The 20,598-nt window shown below is 45.2% G+C and overlaps 1 protein-coding gene and 1 long non-coding RNA gene across 3 annotated transcripts; one reads left to right on the top strand and one right to left on the bottom strand.

The window, feature by feature from the left end:
• Positions 1–583: 583 nt before the first annotated feature.
• On the bottom strand, positions 584–7,979 carry LOC135328734 (uncharacterized). Its single transcript, XR_010389757.1, has 3 exons — positions 7,473–7,979; positions 7,171–7,301; positions 584–1,660 (listed from the first exon to the last, which is right to left on the bottom strand). It is a non-coding gene; the product is annotated as an uncharacterized LOC135328734 (long non-coding RNA).
• Positions 7,980–8,161: 182 nt separating this feature from the next.
• Positions 8,162–15,854, top strand: KCNJ8 (potassium inwardly rectifying channel subfamily J member 8). 2 transcript variants are annotated; one of them, XM_064516137.1, is made up of 3 exons: positions 8,162–8,184; positions 8,962–9,410; positions 12,990–15,854. In XM_064516137.1, exons 2-3 carry the CDS (start codon positions 9,046–9,048, stop codon positions 13,888–13,890), a joined length of 1,266 nt encoding a protein of 421 aa, XP_064372207.1. In that variant the 5' UTR covers positions 8,162–8,184; positions 8,962–9,045; the 3' UTR covers positions 13,891–15,854. The 2 variants fall into 2 exon arrangements, with proteins under 2 accessions (XP_064372207.1, XP_064372200.1); XM_064516130.1 differs by lacking the exon at positions 8,162–8,184 and adding an exon at positions 8,273–8,704.
• Positions 15,855–20,598: the final 4,744 nt, after the last annotated feature.

Below are 20,598 nucleotides of genomic sequence, written 5' to 3' on the forward strand. Positions count from 1 at the left end.
TTCGCTAGTCTGTTTTTCTCCACCAGAATTGACCTCTGTGCAGAATTGCAGGGTAAGATTATCAGGTTTTCAAATTATCAAAAAATTATTGTGAGACAGAAGTTCTTTGACTCATACGAATTAGCGTTGTGCTGAGGCTGTTTTGGCAAGACAGCTTAGGGTACTGGCTTAAACGAAGCTATGGAGTTTGGAGGACTTTCCAAACACAATCCTTCAAGAGAAGACAGGTTTTTAGAAAAGTCTTAATCTCTTTACTACATAGTTATTATTAATTGTTCACTATTAATAGTCATTGTCTGCTGTTAGAAACTACCCATGCAAACATAACTGAGCTTCCCTGCAGGAGTTACTTATGTCTCTAATACAATAAGACACATTCTGAACAGACTATAAACAGTCAATCATTAAAAAATATATATCTTTTTTATTAATAGAAATTAGTATTTGGGGTATTGACGTTTATCCTGTGTAAGACACCTATCATTTTAACTGAATAAAGAGATTTTCATCCTATGGATTATTTTATAATAATTCAGCATTCAGCTCAAATGTTACCATGTTGCACATTTCACTGCCTAGTACATTCATTCCCATGTATGTATATTAGTCATTTTTACATACAAATACTTTACATAGTTATTACACCCTTTGGATAAAAGGTATAAATAAGTGATCAACAGTGCCGTCAAGTACTACCTGTAAGGGTATCTCATAGCTATTCCCATGACAGTTCTTAACTCTCCCTTTAATTTATTTCAGAGTTTTCAGGCTGTACCAGCTTACATCCATAAATATCACTTAAATGTCCAGTAAAATATTTAACCATGTAACTAAGGAACTAATGCAGCTCAGTGTAAATGACATGGTCCAGAACTGCCACCCTTCAGTATCACAGCTACACACGCTCCAATGCTGCATATGCTTTGAAAAGCAGAAAGTTACAGATTCCCGTTTAACAGTTATGTGTGTCTCCATCATACCAGCTAGACTAGGCCCTTACTCTTTCTGTCATGCAGGCTATGGCCGTTAGGGCCCCTCCATCAGAGGCAGAAACCTGATGATCTGAGAGGTTCTGCATATTGCAGATTTTCATGGCTGAATCGTTCTGGTTTGGGGCCATCTACTTCTCCAGGTCCCACCACAGCATCGGAGATCAAAGGGCTCTGAGTTGCCAATTATTCTGTGATATGATATTAAAGAGGAGGGGAGGTGGCATCTATCTTCCATCAATGGCATATTTCATTTTAACTTCACTTTGCAGCCAGCAGACTTAACTGCTATAAAAATCACCCACAGGCCATGGGACCTGGAAGTACAAAGAAGCTTCTTGGAGATGTAAAAAATTCCACAGCTCTATTTCAAAAATTAGAGGAAAAATCTGCTTCAGCTGATGACAGAGCCCTCTGAGGTAGCTCCAGGCTTCTCCGGAGTGCAGACAAAATTGAGTTACGCTACTCTAAGGCTGAAGCCACAAGCCTTCCTGCTCATGCTACAGGAGAGAAATAGGCACAGCTTGGACAAGGAGCTGGAAAGAAAAATCCTTGATACCTGGCTTTGCTGCTCCGGCTACCAGCGGAGGAGAAGGGGAGGAGGCTATTGCTTGTCCCAGTCCCAGCAACAGGATCAAATGTCCTCTCTCAATGCCTGCGTCTCTGGATTTCTGGCAGAGGAAAAGGAGGCAGCAGTTGTTGTTCTGTCTCCAGCACTTTGCTGCCTTCAGCAACATCACCTGTTCCTACAGCCAACTCTTAGGCTGTGGCTATACTACTAAATAAATGGGCCAGAGCTTGCTATCTGCTCTGAGAAAACTGTGCAGCAGGTCAGGAGGTTGCAGGAAGCCCTATGCTGTGGTTCCACCTGCCAGCAAACTCAAACCATGATGTCTCCACCTGATGGCCAATCCTAAGTTTGGTGAAGAGCGGGGAGAGAAGTGTTCATGTCTCCACCAGCTGGAGGAAGTGAAAGAAGTTCTTGTCCCTAGTCACCCTATTCAGGGGGTTGCCTGTCCCCCACTCTATAAACTCAGAAATGCGAATCATCATAAACAGATGGATCCGCAGCCAGTTTTCCCAGAAAAAAAAAATCGTTAGGGAAATATACAGCCCACTGGCCATAGAGAAGACATGCCCACGGAAAGAAATGCTCTAGTGAAACAGCAATACAGCTAGAGACTTATTCTAACCACGTTTTGCCTTCCTTGAAACTGTTTTACATCTTTCCATAAATTATGACACAGCAGGCAAAAAACCAAAACAAAACAAAAACAAACCTGAACTGGTCTCTTCCTAGAGCTTTAGAGGAAATCACTGTCCCAGGAAGGAGCATGTGACATGGCAGATGTAATTCAGAGCATCAAATATCAAAAAGAAGGTAACATGACTGCCACTCTTGCCATCTTACCCTTTAGCAGAGACTGACTGGAGAAGTCCCAGATCTGATGTCTTTCTGTACTTTGACCTAAAGGATTTTAAACTGAAAGATGTGAGAGCTAATATCTTCTGTGAACTGAAAAACCAGAGGATTTCCTAACTTTGGGCAAACAGGGATACCACAACCTAAAAAGTGGATGGGGTAAAAGAGATGCCAGTGCTCCTGTGATAAAGGTGTTGTGACAGGCTGAGTCTCTGTAGTGCTGAGGTTCAGTCAAGCCGAGCCTTTACTTTTCAGCCTGCGTTATAACCTAGGGATTTGGGAAGAAACAAATACAGCTAAAATTCAAGACAAAAATAGAGAGACAGATAAGTAGAGTGGGGATGCAAGAAAACTTGGTGGGTTTTTGCACAAGGGCGTAGTACAATACAGTCCTTTCTAGAGGGAAATGAGGTTAGGACTTATGGCAGAGAGTGAGTATAAGGTATATTTTGGAACAAAAGGCATTTCTTCTGACTACTCCTTTCTTGGCACGTGTATGTCCCTGGAGCAGAGGTGGAGTTAGGGAACTGGAGGTTAAAGATGTTGAATTTAATAAATCAGATCACTGTAGGAAGCATGTGATTGGGGGTGTTAATCTTTTCTCTCCCCCCACCACCCTGCTCTGCTGACTGTGCCAGAAGCCAGGCAGGCAGCCCCGGCTCGAAGGGATTCACCGGCTGCTCTCTTGCACTGTGGGACTGCATGCGTTTCCCCAAAACCCTGTCCTCCTTCACCGATACATGCTCGGCTGCCAGGTGAACCTCCAAAGGGCAGCACCATGTCCTCGGAGACACCGCAGAGGCAGTGGGGTGAGGGCGGTGCAAGTTGCACTGCAAGCCGCCATCGGAGCCCAGCTCGGGGCAGGGTTGGCTGCAGCACCGCTGCCCAGCAGGCCTGCAGAGTTGGCTGCAAGCAAAGATAGTCTGAAGCAGGCCTAAAGCTATTCAAACCATAGCAAGCTCAGACCTGCTTGAGACAGTGTCGCTGTCTATGTCTCCCTATGCTCCATGCAGAGCGGACAGAGGTGCAGGGAAACCTTCGCCATGGCCAGCAGTGCTGTGGAGCTGCATCAGCTGTCAGCCCATCGGCTGGGTGAACTGCAGACGCTAAACCACAATGTATCTCCTAATCCACCTCCTCGCGGCTCCTTGCAGAGAGTCGGAAAATACTCAGTGACAAATGTGCCAGACCCGATCTGTCAGCACCATAAAGTGATTTACAGAACTGCCAACATATCCCTAGCTTGCTGAGGGACAGTGATCCGCACCCCTTAGCTTGGTGCTCACAGGAAAGTCAGAGTGCTGGCTTTCCCCTTGATGGTAGATGGCAGAGGTGCTGCCCAGCTGGCCCGCGCCCGTTGAATGTGGCAGACACAGGTGAGAGCGCCAAAGAACAAAGCCTGACATCCTACTGCCACAGCTGTACGAATGCAACGCTCTGCACCCTGGGTGGTTTCTGCACGAGCAACCTCTGCCTCCATCTATGCAGTGTGGGAGTGTCAGACACGTATGCAGACATAAAGCTTCATGGCACCAGACCACTACAATGACAGAGAAAGCTGAAAGAAATGGTTCTTCCTCCAAAGGGTGACTAAGATCTCATCGACATGTATCATTTCCAAACCAGATAGTTTTAATGTAACGCAATCACTCTGCCACCAAACCACAGGACATCTACAAACTTCACTATGCAACTTAGGTAGTACTGCACGAGGGGCAGCAGTTGCATGTATTTTAATGATAAGGACTATTTTTGTCCTGCTGCTCTTGCATAAGGCAGAAGAAAGCTGGTTCAGGGTAACAGATGCCCTTAGTTTGCAGTTCGCGTTCTTTCATCTTTGATGGATCTACTGTGTGTTCTGCTGGGGAAGAGCTCATCCCTGCTGTCCGAATATGGTTTATCTATCAGCTTTGTGTCTTTGTGGAAGCCGTGTCCTGAGCACATGACATCTCTGGACGCCTGCAAAGTCAGCCTATCTCTAAGCTAAGATTAGAATTTCAAACAAAACTTAATAGGAGGCAGGATTTTCTGAAAGGGCTGGACATAGCTATAATGTGGAAATTTCACATTCATGAAATCTAAGCACACTATTTAATCCTTTTTAGATAGACAGCTCTAATTGTGAAGTGATATTTACCACAATATCAGTAATTCTTGTGGGTGGAGAGGAAAGGAAACAGCAAGAAGGGAGAAGCATGATGGGCCATAACAAAACTGGATCCCAAGCTGATATCAACTCTGATCGTTTTTTCCCTCAAAAGACTGTGTTCACAACACTCAGACACTGCCCTCCTTACAAAAAAGGGTTAGGAGACATTTTGGGATATTTTCCCAGCAATTATATAAATCTCAGATTTTCAAGTGCATATGTCAACTAAGCAAGTATTTAAAAGGGCAAAGGGCAACATTTTTGGTAGCTGTCCTTCTCTGCAGCTTATTCATGCGCTGTAACTTGGGGATGTGTCTGCTGTGCTCAAAATTTTGCCTAATGTTATTTAACCTGGAAGAGGGGATGATTATTGTTAATAGTACTCCTCATCTTTGCATCCCAGCAGTGCCTCAGCCATGGTCTAGCAGGCTTCCTCTAATGTTCAACTCGAATGTAACACAGAGGAAGGCATCCATTCCTTTCTGATAGAGGGAAAGCCTTGCTGTACTGAACAGGTGGAGATGGAAAGACAGCATTTTATGAGCCTTTTTCTTCCAGTGAAAGGGGGAAATGACCTGTAACTTCTGTGTATCCCATGCTGCGTTACGGCAAGACTGATCGTGTATGTTTGATGAGATGCCTTCCTACCTCGGCTATGAAAAATCAGACTTCTGCACAGTGCACACAGTTAAGGGGGAGGAAACCTCTAACAGGCAGTGGGGAACAAGTTGCTGGGAGCTAGGAGGGGTCTGCGACAGTGCAGAGAGCAGGGACAGTCTATTGCACCCAACCTGCTTTAGGAAGTTACCTCCTTGGCTCCTTGCTTCCACCTGCCCTGTCAGACAATTTTGATGCCTCTTGCCACAGGGACTGCAAATCTGGCAATGCTCTGGCCAAGGGGGAAAAACTTACACCTGACTGGTCCCTCTCAAAGCAACAATTAAAAAAAAAAGGTAAAATTCCCATTTGTGCAAAGTGGTTGTTGCCTAACTGTGTTATTTTCAGCTCCAGTGCTGTCGCTCGGTGTTTTACTGCCCATATTCATAAAGCTATAGATTTCAATAATGACCTTAAAGGAGACTATGCAGTTGATGACTGGACATGAATTACTTTGTGATAGAAGCAAAATAGTGTAACTGAAGGTCCTTATGAAAAAAGAGGGGGGTTTCCGCGTAGTATCCAGATAGTTCTTTATTTTCTTGAAATGCAGCTGGCTACCATATTGGCAAACATCAATCTTGCTTCCAGCCCTAGCATGGAATAAATATTCAGAGGAGCTAGAAGGGGGACAGGTGAAGAAAAAGGGAAAGGAAGGAAAAAGGAAGGGATGTTTTTTGCATGCATATGAAATCAGTTATTTCCAACAGTTTTGCCCAAGTAGGATGCACTTTTGGAGACTGTCCACAAAAACTTCATCAAACAAACAGGTCAAGCCCCCATGGCCAGTCTCTCCCACTGCATTTGTAGCAGTATAATGTACTTGACTCTTAAAGCCCAGCCCAGGAGGTGCCACAGCCAGAAGTGGTGACTCTGATCCTGCAGATACCCACCCGAGTGACCTGATGCGTTTGTACTCAGCGTCTGGCTAGTAGCTAAAGGAACTGTTTTAGATTCTGCTTTTTCAAACTGGAGCTAGCTGTCTGTCTAATTTTATGCACAAATGTTTAGCTAATTGCCAAATACGATCGGGGCTTTGAGCCTGCATCTTCTTTAACGGCTGGGTGTTTGGTATTGAAAAAGGATAGTGCAAGAAAAGTTTCTTCATCTGTTTGAAGTTGAGAACGTGCGTGTGTTCTTCGGGATAGCTATCTCCAACAAGTGGATTAGAGTGTCTTTCAGATGTGCCTTCTAAACTTCTAAAAGCCTGAATATGCTTAAAAACTTCCTGACTGCAGCAAGCCTGTGAAATGTTCCTATCTTTCTCTAATTTACAGAGAGAAGTAATGTTATGTGTTCTGTACAAATTTTATGCTGTATAAGTCATTCCCTCAAGTGATACACAGAAAACTTTAGAAAACTCCTTACTATGCACACACACATTCCTTGGGTGTGGAGGAGTTAATCTGACACAATGAATTCTGGAGCACTTTGCTTCATTAAGATCTAAATTTAGACCTTTTCATAAAGTTGATGTACTGTTTATTCTTCCTGCTACAAACCCTACGACTTCGGAAAAAAAGCTGCAATTTCCAAGAATGCAAGTTTCCATTAAACACAAGAAGCTGAGAAATTGCCAAAATTGTAAACCTCGACCTGTGGGAAAAAGAATGAACTTCTGTGATTTCACTGTTTATTTTTCAACGTTGTGCACAATTTCTCCTATACCCATCTCATTTGCCAATACCCATCTGTCAATGCCTGTTATACCAGCTGAATATTATAAGGGCTCTGACTCTGTGCCCATCCAAGCTAACAAGAGTTTTGTACCGCTAAAAGGACCTTTTTTCTTTTTTCAGAAACAGTAATGAAGTTTGTCAAAAGCCGTAAAGGCCACGCAATTCTGGCTTTGTCATCCGAACACTTATGCACGTGCTTAGTTTTCTGCCTGTGAGTTTTCTCAGTGAGATCTGGGGTAAGATAAAGTTTAAGAGGCAAAACCTTTGGCTTACCGGAGCAAGCAAGCAAGTGTGCTGCGGTCCTGCTGCAGTCAGTTGCTTTGTACATCAGCACAGAGCCAGCACTCCACAGGGGCGGTGCAAGCAATGGGTTTGAGCACCTTGCCCTCCGCATGCATCCTGGCCTGGCAGATCCAAACCAAAAATGAAAACAAAAACAAAAATGAAAACAAAACGAAACAACAACCAAACCAAACCAAACCAAACCAAACCAAACCAAAAAACAGGCTTGGAATTTTGCTGGATCAAACCTAAACTGCCAGCAATGCCTGCAGCACACTGAATCCCCTGCTCACCTGATCTGCCACAGGTATCTACATCCTTTCACACAGGGCAGTGCATGTGTGTGTACATGTGCATGTGAGTGTGCGAGTGTGTGTGTGCATGCGTGTGTGTCAGTGCGTGTGGATGCATGTTTGAGTGTGCATGTGTGTGAGTGCATGTGTGTGTGTGTGTGAGTGCGTGTGTATGCATGTGTGTCAGTGCGTGTGGATGCATGTTTGAGTGTGTGTGTGAGTGCATGTGTGTTTGAGCACGAGTGAATGTGAGTGCATATGTGCGTGAGTGTGTGTGTGTGCGCATGTATGTTTTAGTGTGTGCATGTAAGCATGAGTGTATGTGTGTGAGTGTGCATGTGTGTGCACGTGTATGTGCATGCGCGCGTGAGTGTGCGTGTGTGTGCATGCATGTGTGAGTGTGCATGTGCATGTGTGAGTGCATGAGTGTGTGTGTGTGGGGGTGTGCATGTGTGTGCGAGTGCGTGCGTGTGAGTGTGAGTCTGCGTGCGCGCCGGGGTGTCGGTGCAGGGGCCGCGCTCCCCTCCCGCGACGCGGCACCCGCGGCGCCCTGAGCCGCCCGTCCCGCCGGGGCCAGGCCCGGGGCCGGGGCCGTCCGCACCCCCGGGGCAGCGCGCGCCGGGGCCGGGGCCGGGGCCGGGGCCGGGGCCGGGCGCTGGGCGGCGGCAGCGCGGCCCCCGCTCCGCCCCGCCGCCGGCGCGGGGCCGCTGCGGTGAGTGGCCGCGGGGCCGCGGGGCCGCTCCCGGCGGGGGCTGCGGGCGGACGCGCCGGGCGGGGCAGCCCCTCCGCTGCCCCGGCGGGCGGAAGCCGTGGGGAGCGGCGCCGTCGCTTTCGGGAGCGCTGCGTCCCTCGCCTGGGGACAAAGCCTGGGAAAAAAGGCGGGTTTCTCCGCCTCGTCCCGGAAAGCGAGGAGGGCTGGGGAAGGGAGAGCCGGGCGCCTGCTCCGAGCAGTGCTGTTTGCTGCCTCTCGGGCTGACAGCTCAGCTCGGCGTGCGATGCTGTCGGGGCGCTGGGCAGTGGCTTTTCGGCGGGGCTCCCGGCTGCACTGCGGGGCTACAGCCAGAAGAAATTTCTCCCCGAGGTCTCTCCGCAGTCTAGCCCCGGTCTAAAACCGAGAAGTCTGATGCTGCCGACCCTGAAGTATGCGAATAACTGAGTGCTCGGTGTTGCAGCACCCACCTGGGCACAGCTGGTTTGTGGAGAAACAGCCCGAGGAACCGACCTGTCACATGGCACGTTACTTCAGACCAAGTTTGCGAGATTTATTCTGCTGCCTCCCTCGCTCCAAGAAGTGTCAAAATAGCACATTTTATTTCTGTTGGGAGCCAGTACCGATTGCTCATACAAAAGTCACAGTCTGAAATAGTGAGGGCACTGCAGAATAATCACACAGCGACATTTAACTGAATGTTTGTTGGTGCAGGGGTACCAAGGGCTTCTGGCCATGATGCAGAGGTGGTAAATCTAACCATGTTCTCTCTTTTCACAGGGTGCAGAGTGAGACCTGCAAAGACGCGCTAGAGGGACCATCCCCCACTTGGCATCCTGCTAGGTGGACTATGGTGGCAGGAAGATGCTGGCTCGGAAGAGTATTATTCCTGAAGAGTATGTGCTGGCACGGATCGCTGCGGAGAATCTGCGCAAGCCGCGGATCCGGGACCGGCCACGCAAAGCCCGCTTCATTGCCAAGAACGGGGCATGCAACCTGGCGCACAAGAACATCCGCGAGCAGGGACGGTTCTTGCAAGACATTTTCACCACCTTGGTGGACCTGAAGTGGCGTCACACGCTAGTCATCTTTACTATGTCCTTCTTGTGCAGCTGGTTGCTCTTTGCCATGATGTGGTGGCTGGTGGCTTTCGCTCATGGGGACATGGACGCAAGCATTGAGTGCACTACAAACAGCACCAAGTGGACACCATGTGTGACGTGTGTCAGGTAAAGTGCAGTGGGTGGGATGAAGAAGGGTGGGAACGGAGCTGCCTGGGGTCCTGCCAGTGCCTAAAATGCAGCTTTTGGTTTACATGAACCGGTGGATGAGACAACTGAAAAGTGCCGCGTTTTCCTCTAGATTAGGTAAATTCATCAAGCCTTCCAGGCTTGGAAAATACTGTACTGTAGATTTCTTTGGTTCCTTACAGGATCTGAAAGAGAGGGAGACCTGCTGCTTTTCATGTGTCTCCACGCTCTGTGGGTAGCATACCTTGCTGTCGAGATAAGAGCCTGCTGCGAGAGTGGGTATGTGTTACACGTACTGTAACGTTGTCTAGGGCAGTGGGGTCGCCCCGAGTGCAGCACCAGCCTCTCCCCATGTCAGCGAAAGGTGGTCTGCCTCAAGACCGGTGCCCCAGAGGCAGGACACCTGCCACCAGCCTCAGTGAGCGCTTGGGAGCAAAGTGCCTTTTCAGGAAACTAGTCGTCTTTAAAAATGACTTTCGCTAGACAGCCAAACTTGGGGTGCTCCAAAATTGCTGGCCCTTGACGAACACATAGGCCAGCAACCTGATGGAGGAACCAATTCTGTGGGGTGTCTGATATATCGGACAGGAGGTCTGTGGTGAAATCTTCAGGGGCTGCTAGGTTAAATGCCACCTGCTAAAGAAGAGTATTTTCCCCTCAACCCCCAAAGCCACGATAATTTTCAAGGCACTGATAAAATGACATGCACATACACAGGATAGTGAGTATTTGTTAATTGGACTTGTGGGTAAGCAGTAAGATTGCTCTGTCACCTAGCAGTAAAATCTCTTTTCATAGCATGAGTATTTTAAGCAGAAAAATCCTGATCCTGTGCTGCCCTGACTGTCCCAGAGCAGCTGCCTTTGCACGTTGCAGGGCTGCAAGGGCCTCTGTGAGGGGCTGCAGGGTGAAGAGTGGGGCTGAGGCAATCCAAGTGTCCGCGGCTCTTTTCTCCTTTCTGTTACATGTCGTTTTGAGGCACCTCACCGAGTTTGAAGTGATATTGTATCTGGCTGCTGAGGGAGCTTAGATTTCATTCTCCCTTTGTTTTGACACTTTTTTTGCTAAATGGGGATTTTTCAGGCTTGAGTAATCGCCAATAATTAGGGGCATTTGGAGCCGGTGGAAGAAGAAGGGGTTGTTGATTTGTCTCTTCTGCAGTAATTTGCCACAAGCAATCGCCTCTGCAATGAGGCATTATAACCCAGCTTGAGCCGCTGGGGAGATCCTGTGGGGTCCCCGCACCATTTCGGGTGTATCCCTCCTGGAGGAAAGGTGTGGGATATGTCCAACCCAACTGAGCAGGTAGCTCTCGGGATCGGTGGGAGGGCTATGAATAAGGAGAGCAAATGAGGAATTAGTATAACTTTCTTTTAGCCCATGATGTGGAACACATGCTGTTGTCTGGTGCTAGTACCTATGGTGGTTCAGCCAACAGCTACTCAAGCATCTATTTTCAAGTCATGAAAAACCTTTTGCCTTCACAGTGAGATACTTTATCTTTCTAAATCTGTCTACCAGTTTGGACAAAGTTATGAAATAACAATATGATTGCTAATACTTTTAAGAATAGTGAGTCACTGGGTGTGAAATAATATTTAGTATCGTAATGATATGCACAAAATAATGGAAAATATTTTTAAATTCACTTATCTGAGATTTAGGCCCATAAATATCTTAGGAGGGCTTTCTTGGGTAGCTCTCATTATAGAGTTATGGGATACCTAGTTTTGGAAACTTTAAACGGCACATAGAACTTGCACAGCACTTGAATTTTCCAAAGTACTGTGGAATTTCTAAGTGTTACAGTAATTTTGCCACACAAAGAAATTGTTATCCAAAGAGGAGACTTGTCGCAGAGCTCTAAAGCGACAGACCTGGAGATAGAGTGATTTGGAGTTTTTGGTTCCCACTTCACATGTTCAAAATGTTAGAAAAACTGGCTTATTCAGTTGCAGAACTTCTACTGAAGAAAGGCAGACTCTCATTTCTTTTTCTCTATCTTTTTTTAAGGAGTATGGTTAAGGAAAATCTGAATATTTTACTCCACAGAGCTTTTTGAATAGTGAATTAAGTTTCAGCCAGAAGCCTCATTCTGCATGGAACCAAATATTCATTAACAAAGAAGTCATTCCATTAATTCTATTAATCAATTCCTTCATCCCTGATTTCTTCACAGGGAAGTGCAAAAATAAACCCATCAGTACAAGGGAATAGAAAAGGAAAAAAAAAAGGAAAGCGAATAGAAAAGGGAAAAAAAGATAAAGTTCATTCAAAGACATCTCCACTGAGACTGGGTGGTTTTCTGAAAGATAAGTTGTCTCTTTCTACAGAAAATTGTGCTATTCTAACTTTGCTTCATGAATCTGGGTTCACTGAAAATATGGTTAGGAAAAAAAAGAAAAAGTAATATAAAACAGATTCTTTCAAAACCACTGAATGATTTAGAACTGTATTTATGGAAAGGACATATATTTATCGTAGATAAAGCCATGTTATGTGTGAAGATGCTTCATGCATAGGTTGGTGCACTGCAGCACATAAAAAGGGTGACTGTCATATCAGTTCGTATGAGAACCCGTGTGCTGCATGACTTGTAGGTGAACCCTGAGATACTGATTTTGGACATACGAGACTTTGGAGAGTGTCATCATCTGTGTCCAATTAAACAAGGAAATGAAAGACCTGGTTTCATACGGGGAGAGATGATATCATGCTCTACTATAAAGAATGTAGTGGTTTGTGTTTGGACTCTTTATGGAAAATGTGTTTGGAAAGGTTGTGGACAGCATCCTCTGATGTCCAGCACTGTAATGCATGAGGGCCATTTGAGTTAACTCACACTTCTACATTTATGTGTTGAAAATTTCCAGCTGTTCTTCCCATGGCAGCAAACTAAACTAAAACTTTGGGTCACAGCATTGTCCTCCTACCAGGTTGCACAGAGGGGGAATGTGGAGGCCACTGCCCTCCTTCTGCAGCCTGATGCTACAGGGTTTAGTCACAAGAAGAGCAAGGATTTTGGAGGCTGCACAAATCTAGGAATTTCCCCTTTCCCATTAAAGGGGTTCACAACACAGAAAGGCAGGTAGTATGAGTGAAATGCCACAGTTCTCCCAGTTTCTTAGGCTGGTGGAAGAATCTCTGTGTACTAGCCAATTGCTCACATATCTCCAAACCTCCAGTCCCCATCGAGATCTTCGTGGGATGGAGAAATAGAAAGTCATGGCCAGTGTTAGAGCACTGTCCACTAACATGGTGGGGAGTATGTGTTATTGAGCGGTGGGTCTCCTGAGCTTTCGAGACCCACCTAGTGTTACAGCTGGTCTTTTAGGAGCTCAGGTGCTCAAGTCTTCCCTCTCACCTTTGGATGCTGCACTGATCATGCAAACATTGAGTCACCAAGTGTGCAGTGCTTTCACTGGCATTAACAGGAGTCTTAAGCATACCAGGGCTGTACAGATAGGCTTGAAAGTTTGTTTCTAGAAAGCATACACTAGGAACTTCTCAGTTTGTGTTCAATGGACTTAGAGGTAACTGTGCAATATTCTTCTCCAGGTCTTTCACTTCTGCTTTCCTCTTCTCCATTGAAGTTCAGGTGACCATTGGTTTTGGGGGCAGAATGATGACAGAAGAATGTCCCTTGGCCATCACAGTCTTGATTCTGCAGAACATTGTGGGTCTGATCATCAATGCCGTCATGCTGGGCTGCATATTCATGAAAACTGCGCAAGCTCACAGGCGGGCAGAGACCTTGATTTTCAGCCGGCAGGCAGTCATTGCTCTTCGAAACGGCAAGCTTTGCTTCATGTTTCGAGTGGGAGACCTGAGGAAGAGCATGATCATTAGTGCCTCCGTGAGAATCCAGGTTGTGAGGAAGACTACTACCCCCGAAGGAGAAGTCATACCCATTCACCAAGTAGATATCCCTGTGGATAACCCCATTGAAAGCAACAATATTTTCCTTGTGGCTCCCTTAATCATTTGTCACGTCATAGACAAGCGGAGTCCCCTTTATGATATTTCTGCTGCTGACCTGGCTCTCCAAGATCTGGAGCTCATAGTGGTACTTGAAGGAGTTGTAGAAACTACTGGCATCACGACACAGGCAAGAACCTCCTACATAGCAGAGGAGATCCTATGGGGTCACCGCTTTGTGCCCATTGTCACCGAAGAGGAAGGCGTATATGCAGTCGACTACTCCAAATTTGGCAACACAGTCAAAGTCGCAGCGCCGCGTTGCAGCGCTCGAGAGCTCGATGAGAAGCCATCAATTCTCATCCAGACCCTCCAAAAGAGTGAGCTGTCCCATCAAAACTCCCTGCGGAAACGCAACTCCATGAGGAGAAACAACTCCATACGGAGGAGCAACTCCATGAGGAGGACCAATCCCTCCCTCATTGTGCCCAAAGTACAGTTTATAACGCCCGAGGGGAACCAGAGTGCCTCTGAAACATGATATTCAACTTTATGCAAGGTTGGGTGGGTTCGAAAGGAAGAAGCACCCATAGTGTTTTGTTTAAATTTTCTTTCACTTGAGAAAGTGAGAACATGATGCAGAACAGAACTCTTCAAGAACTATTTATTCAACTACTTACTGAAAGCATCACCTAATGGCATTAGGAAACACTTTAGCACTTAGTGTATGAATTAGTAAAAAAAGGCACGTACACTAAAGAAAACACTGTTCACTCATGTAATATAGCATGTATTTATAGATGTTTTAATGGCAGGCTAATTTTAAGAATCATATTTGTCCTATCAAGGGACTCTTTCCTATCTTTTTTTTGCTGGCTGTCACAAAATGTGTTTTTTTCTATGTAACTGAGTGACCCATTTCCAGGCAGAAGTGAGTGCATTTTCAAAACTGCTGCCTATCAACAACTCCCACAGACTTTGTGGGGATTATTTGGATATCTATCTTTTTGGGCTGAATTCCCTGCTCCCTTGAAATGAGTAGCGAAATTCCTCAGTGATTTCACTGGAGAAGAGCCAGGATTTTACCTTCAGCTTTGCACAGCTTTTGTTTCCATTGGTTTATGGTGAAGTCACTGCAAGAGAATTTCAAGTCAGCTGAACTGAAGTGACCCTATTTGGGAGAGCTGAGCTCCGGTATGGTGCCCTTGTGCGCTGCACCCGGAGGGCAAGATGCACTGCTGGAATACAACGTGCATTTGCAATGCCACTACAGCTCTACATGAGACACTTAAGTCTGCCTTGCTGCCAAATGAGTATCCATTTCACTAAATTATTCCAGCTGAATATAACACACCATTTTAACGTTCTCTTTGTAACAGTGGAAGACCAGATGCTGTTTTTCTTTCTCGTACAGATTAACACACTGAAGGCGATGACTGTACTCCCTTCACTTAAATTATTTTTTGTAGGATTAAGGTTGCATGCTTTAGTAGAAGGTTACTCTTTTGCCAGTGGGAACTCACCCATGGGCATGAGAGGTAATCATGCCAATAATTTTAAAGATAATATTTTCAAAACTATCTGAATGTTTTCAGGGGTACTTGGGTGCTGCTGCCAAATTATTATTTTTCAGTGCTGTCTCACTTGTGTTTTTGTGTAATAGGGCATTGATAATTGACAAAAGAATAGCTTTTCTCTTCAGATTAAAATGGGCATTTATTATCTAGAGCCACTGCAAAAATGTTACCAGAAGTCTTTTTACAAGTTTAAATGTCTGATAAATAATTGTATCACACAATGCTAAATTGAGACACACGTTTTCCTAGAGGCACACTTCTTTTCCCCCTCTGAATAGGAACAGATTACTGCTCATGTTTCTTACAGGAGTTGCCTTATGTCTCTAGTTGAAGAGCATTATTATTGCTGTGCTGCTGGCTTCCCAGAGCAATCCAATCATCTAAATACTTCTGTAATTTTAAATATCTGCTTATTCCTATCATACAAAAGAGTCAAAAGCAATGCTGGAGTCCAAGTCTCAGTAGAAGTCAGCTTATTGGCACTTCTATGGACCAACTACAGGCTTCATGCATTAAGGGTTTGTAGCATTAAGAGGCATTGCTGTGTTGTACAGACTCTGCATATGGAGCAGGTGCTCTCCAGAACATAACAACTGACAAAATATTTCATCTGAAGTGGTAGCAGAAACTGCAGTTGCTGCTAAATGTTCATTCCCTTGTCTGTCTGTTAGCTTTCTCAGAGGATGGCTGGTGAACATCTGCAGATGTTAAGCTGTCCATTGTGTTTCCAAACAATGAACATCTGTAGCTTCCAAGAGGAGTCAGATCGGAGCATATGCAATTTGTCTCTGGCCTCCATTTCCAGGGCTGTGAGTTTCTTTGAGGGGGTTTGTTTGCTCATGTATATGAAGCAGTTGAAATATGGTTAAGTAAGTCAGATGCTGTACAAAAGCAAATCTTCTAAAAAATAAAAAAGTGCCAACAATGATTTATTCTGTCTCTTTGATTTTTCTCACCATTTCTTTCCTCTTTTTTCCCTTCTCTTCTCCATTCATTCTTCTCTACGCTTATTTCTTCTTCTCTCCAAGCCTTTTCCAGGGTTCCTTTGGGTAATATGTTGGTATTATTTCAGTACTCTCTCAGTATTCCAGCTGAATTCTCTTTGTCATGACCCTTTCCTCATTTTCTTACAAAGCACATTTTTCCTTTCAGTTTTTCTTTTTTCTCTCATCTTTTTCTCTATTTTACATCTAGCGCACTCTCTCTCTTTTCCATTTTGATATTATTGCGATATTGCTATTGTTGGGCTAACACGAAGGTACCTCAGTCATATGCGAGCATACTGAACAGCCATGCTAGACAGACCCTGACCAGAGGTGAGTGTCATTAATTTCATGGTTGTTTCTGCTTCAGTCCTGCTCCCCGCAGGCTGCCCTGTGAGGTCCCCCCTCTTTGCGGTGACAGACACAACGTGCACCCGGGCAGACACTCTGCGTGGCAGCAGTATGCCCTGGGGGCAAGCTGGCAGGAGAGAGCAAATATTGTTGTCCCAGCCCTCATGTTGGTGCAATGATCTAATGAAAGCCCCTTTTTTGAGCGACGAACACCATCATGGATGAGGCAGGCCTGAAGGAGCAGCCCGGTTAAGCTGATGTGCCACAGAAAGAGGAAGGGATGTTTTGGGGGCCGGCCCTGGAGGGTGGGTTTCAGCCCTGCCTTCACAGCCTGAGAACTGCTGAGAGGGGATGAGGTGGCCCCACCACATTTCAAAATGTTTAATTACTTATTGTCCCTGGCAACTTTACCCACTGAGAAGGGCTTTATTTGAAATCTGAAGTTTTCTGTATTTAAACTGAACCATCAGGCTAAAAATTACGAATGAGATTTGTACCATATAGTGCCGACAGCTACATTCTGGCACCCAGGTCCAGATGTGAATAAACAAGATTTTCAACAATGTTGAGCATCCAGCAGCTACATTTGAAGCCCTTTCTTTTGAAGGTCTCATTAGTGTCCTACACGACAATTTGGAAGCATAATTTTTGAGTTGTCTCCCATCACACCTCTCCGAATTATTTGTGTCCCTACCATTATCATCCCCTAGTAGCGTGGTGCAACACAAAGTGAGGTATTTGACATTGCTTATTCTGTGCACTTAATATGCATTGCGTCTTTGAACAGTCCATCAGGCAGATCTCCCTGTTGTTAGTGTGGCCTTAAGTGGGGAGCAAAACTATTTCTGAAGAGTAGAAAAGTGATTATAAAATGTTTTCAGGACACGTGCAATGTGTGGGACTGCATTTTACTTTTTCTGTCTAGCCTTAACTTAAAGAACTTCTCTGTTCTAAATGGAAACAGACAGGGAGAGCCTTTGCCCAGGACATTCGCAGTTACCGTCGTGAAGACATAAGGCGCAAACAAACACAGAGTTTATGAGGGATATACAGTTTAATGCTTCAGGGTTTAAGCCAACCTCTGAGTAATAGAATTTGGAGGAAATTTTCCCTGTTGGCGGGTTATTCTGTAACTGTCACCTTCAGGTTTTCTTGCACTATCTTTTAAAACATCTGGTGTGAGCCCGTCAGGAGCAGGCTGGCTGGGCGGCTGGGCTGCGGCTCGGAGCCAGGCGGGTAAATCAGACAGCTCGACTGCAGCCGGACGGGCTGGCGAGCAGCTCGCTCACGCCCTCCTCCTTCCCTCTTGTCTGGGATAAAGTCCTCAATGTTTCCCAGCAATCGCTGCGAGCCTGGGGGCCCAGGAGGCTCTGGAGCCTCACCGGGTTGCGTGGTGGGCACCGAGCACCCCGGAGGCTGCTCGGAGGCCTCCAAGTCTGGCTCCAGGGAGGATGTGGGGAGAGCACGTGGTCCCCTAAGGGGAATGTATACTTTCCTCACGTATTCAATAGGCCTTTGCCTTAGCACCATATCTTACCATAGTCTATCAGGTCATTTCAGAGGCATGGCGCGTGACTTATCTCACAGCCATCTTGAAGGTGTTTCACAGAAGCACAGCACCCTGCTCAACGTTGCATAAAGTTCACGCAAGGCCTTATGCTTTTGCTTTTCCATCTGCAAAGCTGTATTCACAAACCATTCTTGCTGACTGAAAAAAACATTGCTAATTTTGCATATCTTTTCTTCCTTCAGAAACTTGACTGAGGACATTTTGTGAAACCAGTTTCCAAGCTGTCTAGCGATTATTATTAGCAAATGATTGTTGATGCAAGCTGGAAAAGTCGTTGGTACAAGACCAGAAAGGAACTTTGACTGGAGAAAAACATTAGATATCACATGATGAAAGGAACAGAACTTTCAATATTTCTGACAAACGATATTCTCTGAGGAGCCTGATATTTTCAAAGCATTGGTGAGGGTTTGGAAGGCGCCATCAAGCAATAAATCACGTCCTACTAGCCTCTGATTTTGTGCTGTGCTATCATTAGCAATGTGGCACGGCGTCCCACAAGTCTCTGCTTGTGGTGCTGGGGATTCGTGGTGGGCTGGGAGGTAGCTAAGCCAGGAGCGTTGACTCCTGTCCATTGCTGGTCATGAGGGAGCTGCCATGTTGAGTCTCCGAGGAGTTCTGTGCTGAGGTTCACGCACTCAGCCCCATGCATGGGAAACCCACACACTGCCCCACAGCGGTGAACTGTCCCCAAGGGGAACAACCGGGAAGTGGTGTGTTCCCCTGAGCTCTTTTGACAGCGCCCTTTAAAGGAATATATCCTTCCTCATAAGCAGCAGACAAGGGAAATCCTTGCTGTGTGTAACAAATGGGTGCAAAAAAGTGAAACGGTAGAGTAAATCTTCCCTTCTGTAAGCCTGATTTCCTCGTCTGGGGTGTTTGCATAGCCAGGTGAGAGTTAACTTTTTCTCCTCTAAATGCTTACGTTAAAATATGTTATCTATGTATGTATGTTTACGTCACATCCAGACTAATCTAAGCTGATAGGCAAGAATTTCTAATACCCCTAGCATATTAATAATACTTCTCCTCCCTATCTCTCTGAATTATGTTTCCTATTTCCCTTTAAGAATTCTTTGAACTAGGAAGAAAAGAAGATTTCTCATGTGATAACTAACCAGTAGGATAACATGTATTCCCACATTCCTTCGCTGGACAATGTAGAGAGATTTACTCTGCAGAGATAAGATCGGTGCTGTCCAAGAGAAACAACCACTGAGATTTAGGCACTTGCAGTTAGAACATATCACCAATGGGCTTGAACAAAAGCAAGCCTTTAAGCATACGAAATATTCAGTAGGTTTCTAGCTGGAGAGTCTCCTTTAAAACCACAGATGAATAACCAGTTAACAGTGAAGGAGTATGTTGGAACTATCAAGCCATACTGCAACAGAAGAAAGACAGAAGTCATGCAAAGAGATTTTTCAAGGAAAACATAGTCCGTACTTTAGTTCATGCTATTAATAATTCAAACATTTTGGTTATTAAATATTCCAAGAGGCAGACAAAAACGTAGATTCTCTCTTCACATTTAACAAAGGTTTAGCATCTTTCTTTTTCTTTTTTCTCTACTCTGAAAAGAGTTGGTCCAAATGAAGACATTACCTCTGCCCAAAAGCCTTGTCTAGTTTTCTAGAGGACCTGCCCTTGCTAAACATTTTTTTCTGGGCTCAGTACAAAGGTAGCTGTGAATGATGCCACGATGTGTGCTATTCAGGCCAGACTGAAAGATCAAGTGGTCCCTTCTGGCCTCCATACTTTTGACTAGAGGGAGTTAATGAGTTTTGGTCAAGGGAAAGGCTTCCTCTAATTCAGAAGTCTTAAATTAAGCTCTGCCTGAGGAAACAAACATGAGAAACAACCTCACCAAACTGGCTATTCTGACAAACATTTCAGTGCTGATTACTGGTCCTTCAAACAATAATAACAAATGCCCCCGGGGATAGTTTGTAAAAACCAGCCTATCTTATCACTATAGGCATTCTTTTTGCACCCTACTGTTGTTAAGTTTTGGCTTAGTAGCAAGGCTAAGAAAGCCAGTTTCTGTGTGGGCCAAAGTGAAATTATCATAGTTTTTGGTTTTACAAGCTGAGTTCTACTGCAAGGATTGTGCAGAAATTGAGAAATTACACTGGAGCGACTGCAAAGGGCTGTCATGGTTTGGGGCTCAGTGTCTTGATCATCCATGCAGCATCGCTGCTCTCCTCCAGCTCTATTTTTGCAACCACAATAGCCATGAAAATTAATTGCATCTTTCCGTGGCCTCGCCTCATTATTCTTCAGGGTGGTTTTTTTTTTGATGTTAGGTCTTTGATTTGGGGTGATCTGGTTTGGTCTGTCAAAATGTGGCTGCTTCTGCTAACTGTCATAGTTTTTAGATTCAGTCAAGCCCAGAATTTAAAGCAAAATTGAAGGGCTGCAACACCCGCTCAATGAATGAAACACTGATGAGTTTCAGGGAGAGCAGGCAATAATTGTTAGCCCCTCGAGTGGTTGCTTTTACACCTCACAGCATTTCAAAAATATATTAAATAATAAAAGACATTCTATGCTGAACCTTATCCAGTGTTTCTAAATTATAGTATAAACAGATGCTATTCCTGGCAGATCAGATTAAATTGTTTGTGATGTGCTATTTTTTCCACATAAAAACCCCCCACCATGTTCTCTAAATCTTTGGTGTTAAATTAAGAGAGTAATAAGATTTCTGAATTAGATCTCTCCTTATAGTTAGCTATTTTGTACTGCCCATAGACCAACAGGAAAGA

Source organism: Dromaius novaehollandiae, chromosome 1 (assembly GCF_036370855.1).
Source record: "Dromaius novaehollandiae isolate bDroNov1 chromosome 1, bDroNov1.hap1, whole genome shotgun sequence".
Lineage (NCBI taxonomy): Eukaryota > Metazoa > Chordata > Aves > Casuariiformes > Dromaiidae > Dromaius > Dromaius novaehollandiae.

Excerpts from the sequence above, each read along its gene's own strand:
- KCNJ8 (XM_064516137.1), top strand. The coding sequence starts at position 9,046 with ATGCTGGCTCGGAAGAGTATTATTCCTGAAGAGTATGTGCTGGCACGG. Across the intron at positions 9,411-12,989 it reads CCATGTGTGACGTGTGTCAG|GTCTTTCACTTCTGCTTTCC; the intron begins GTAAAGTGCAGT and ends ATTCTTCTCCAG.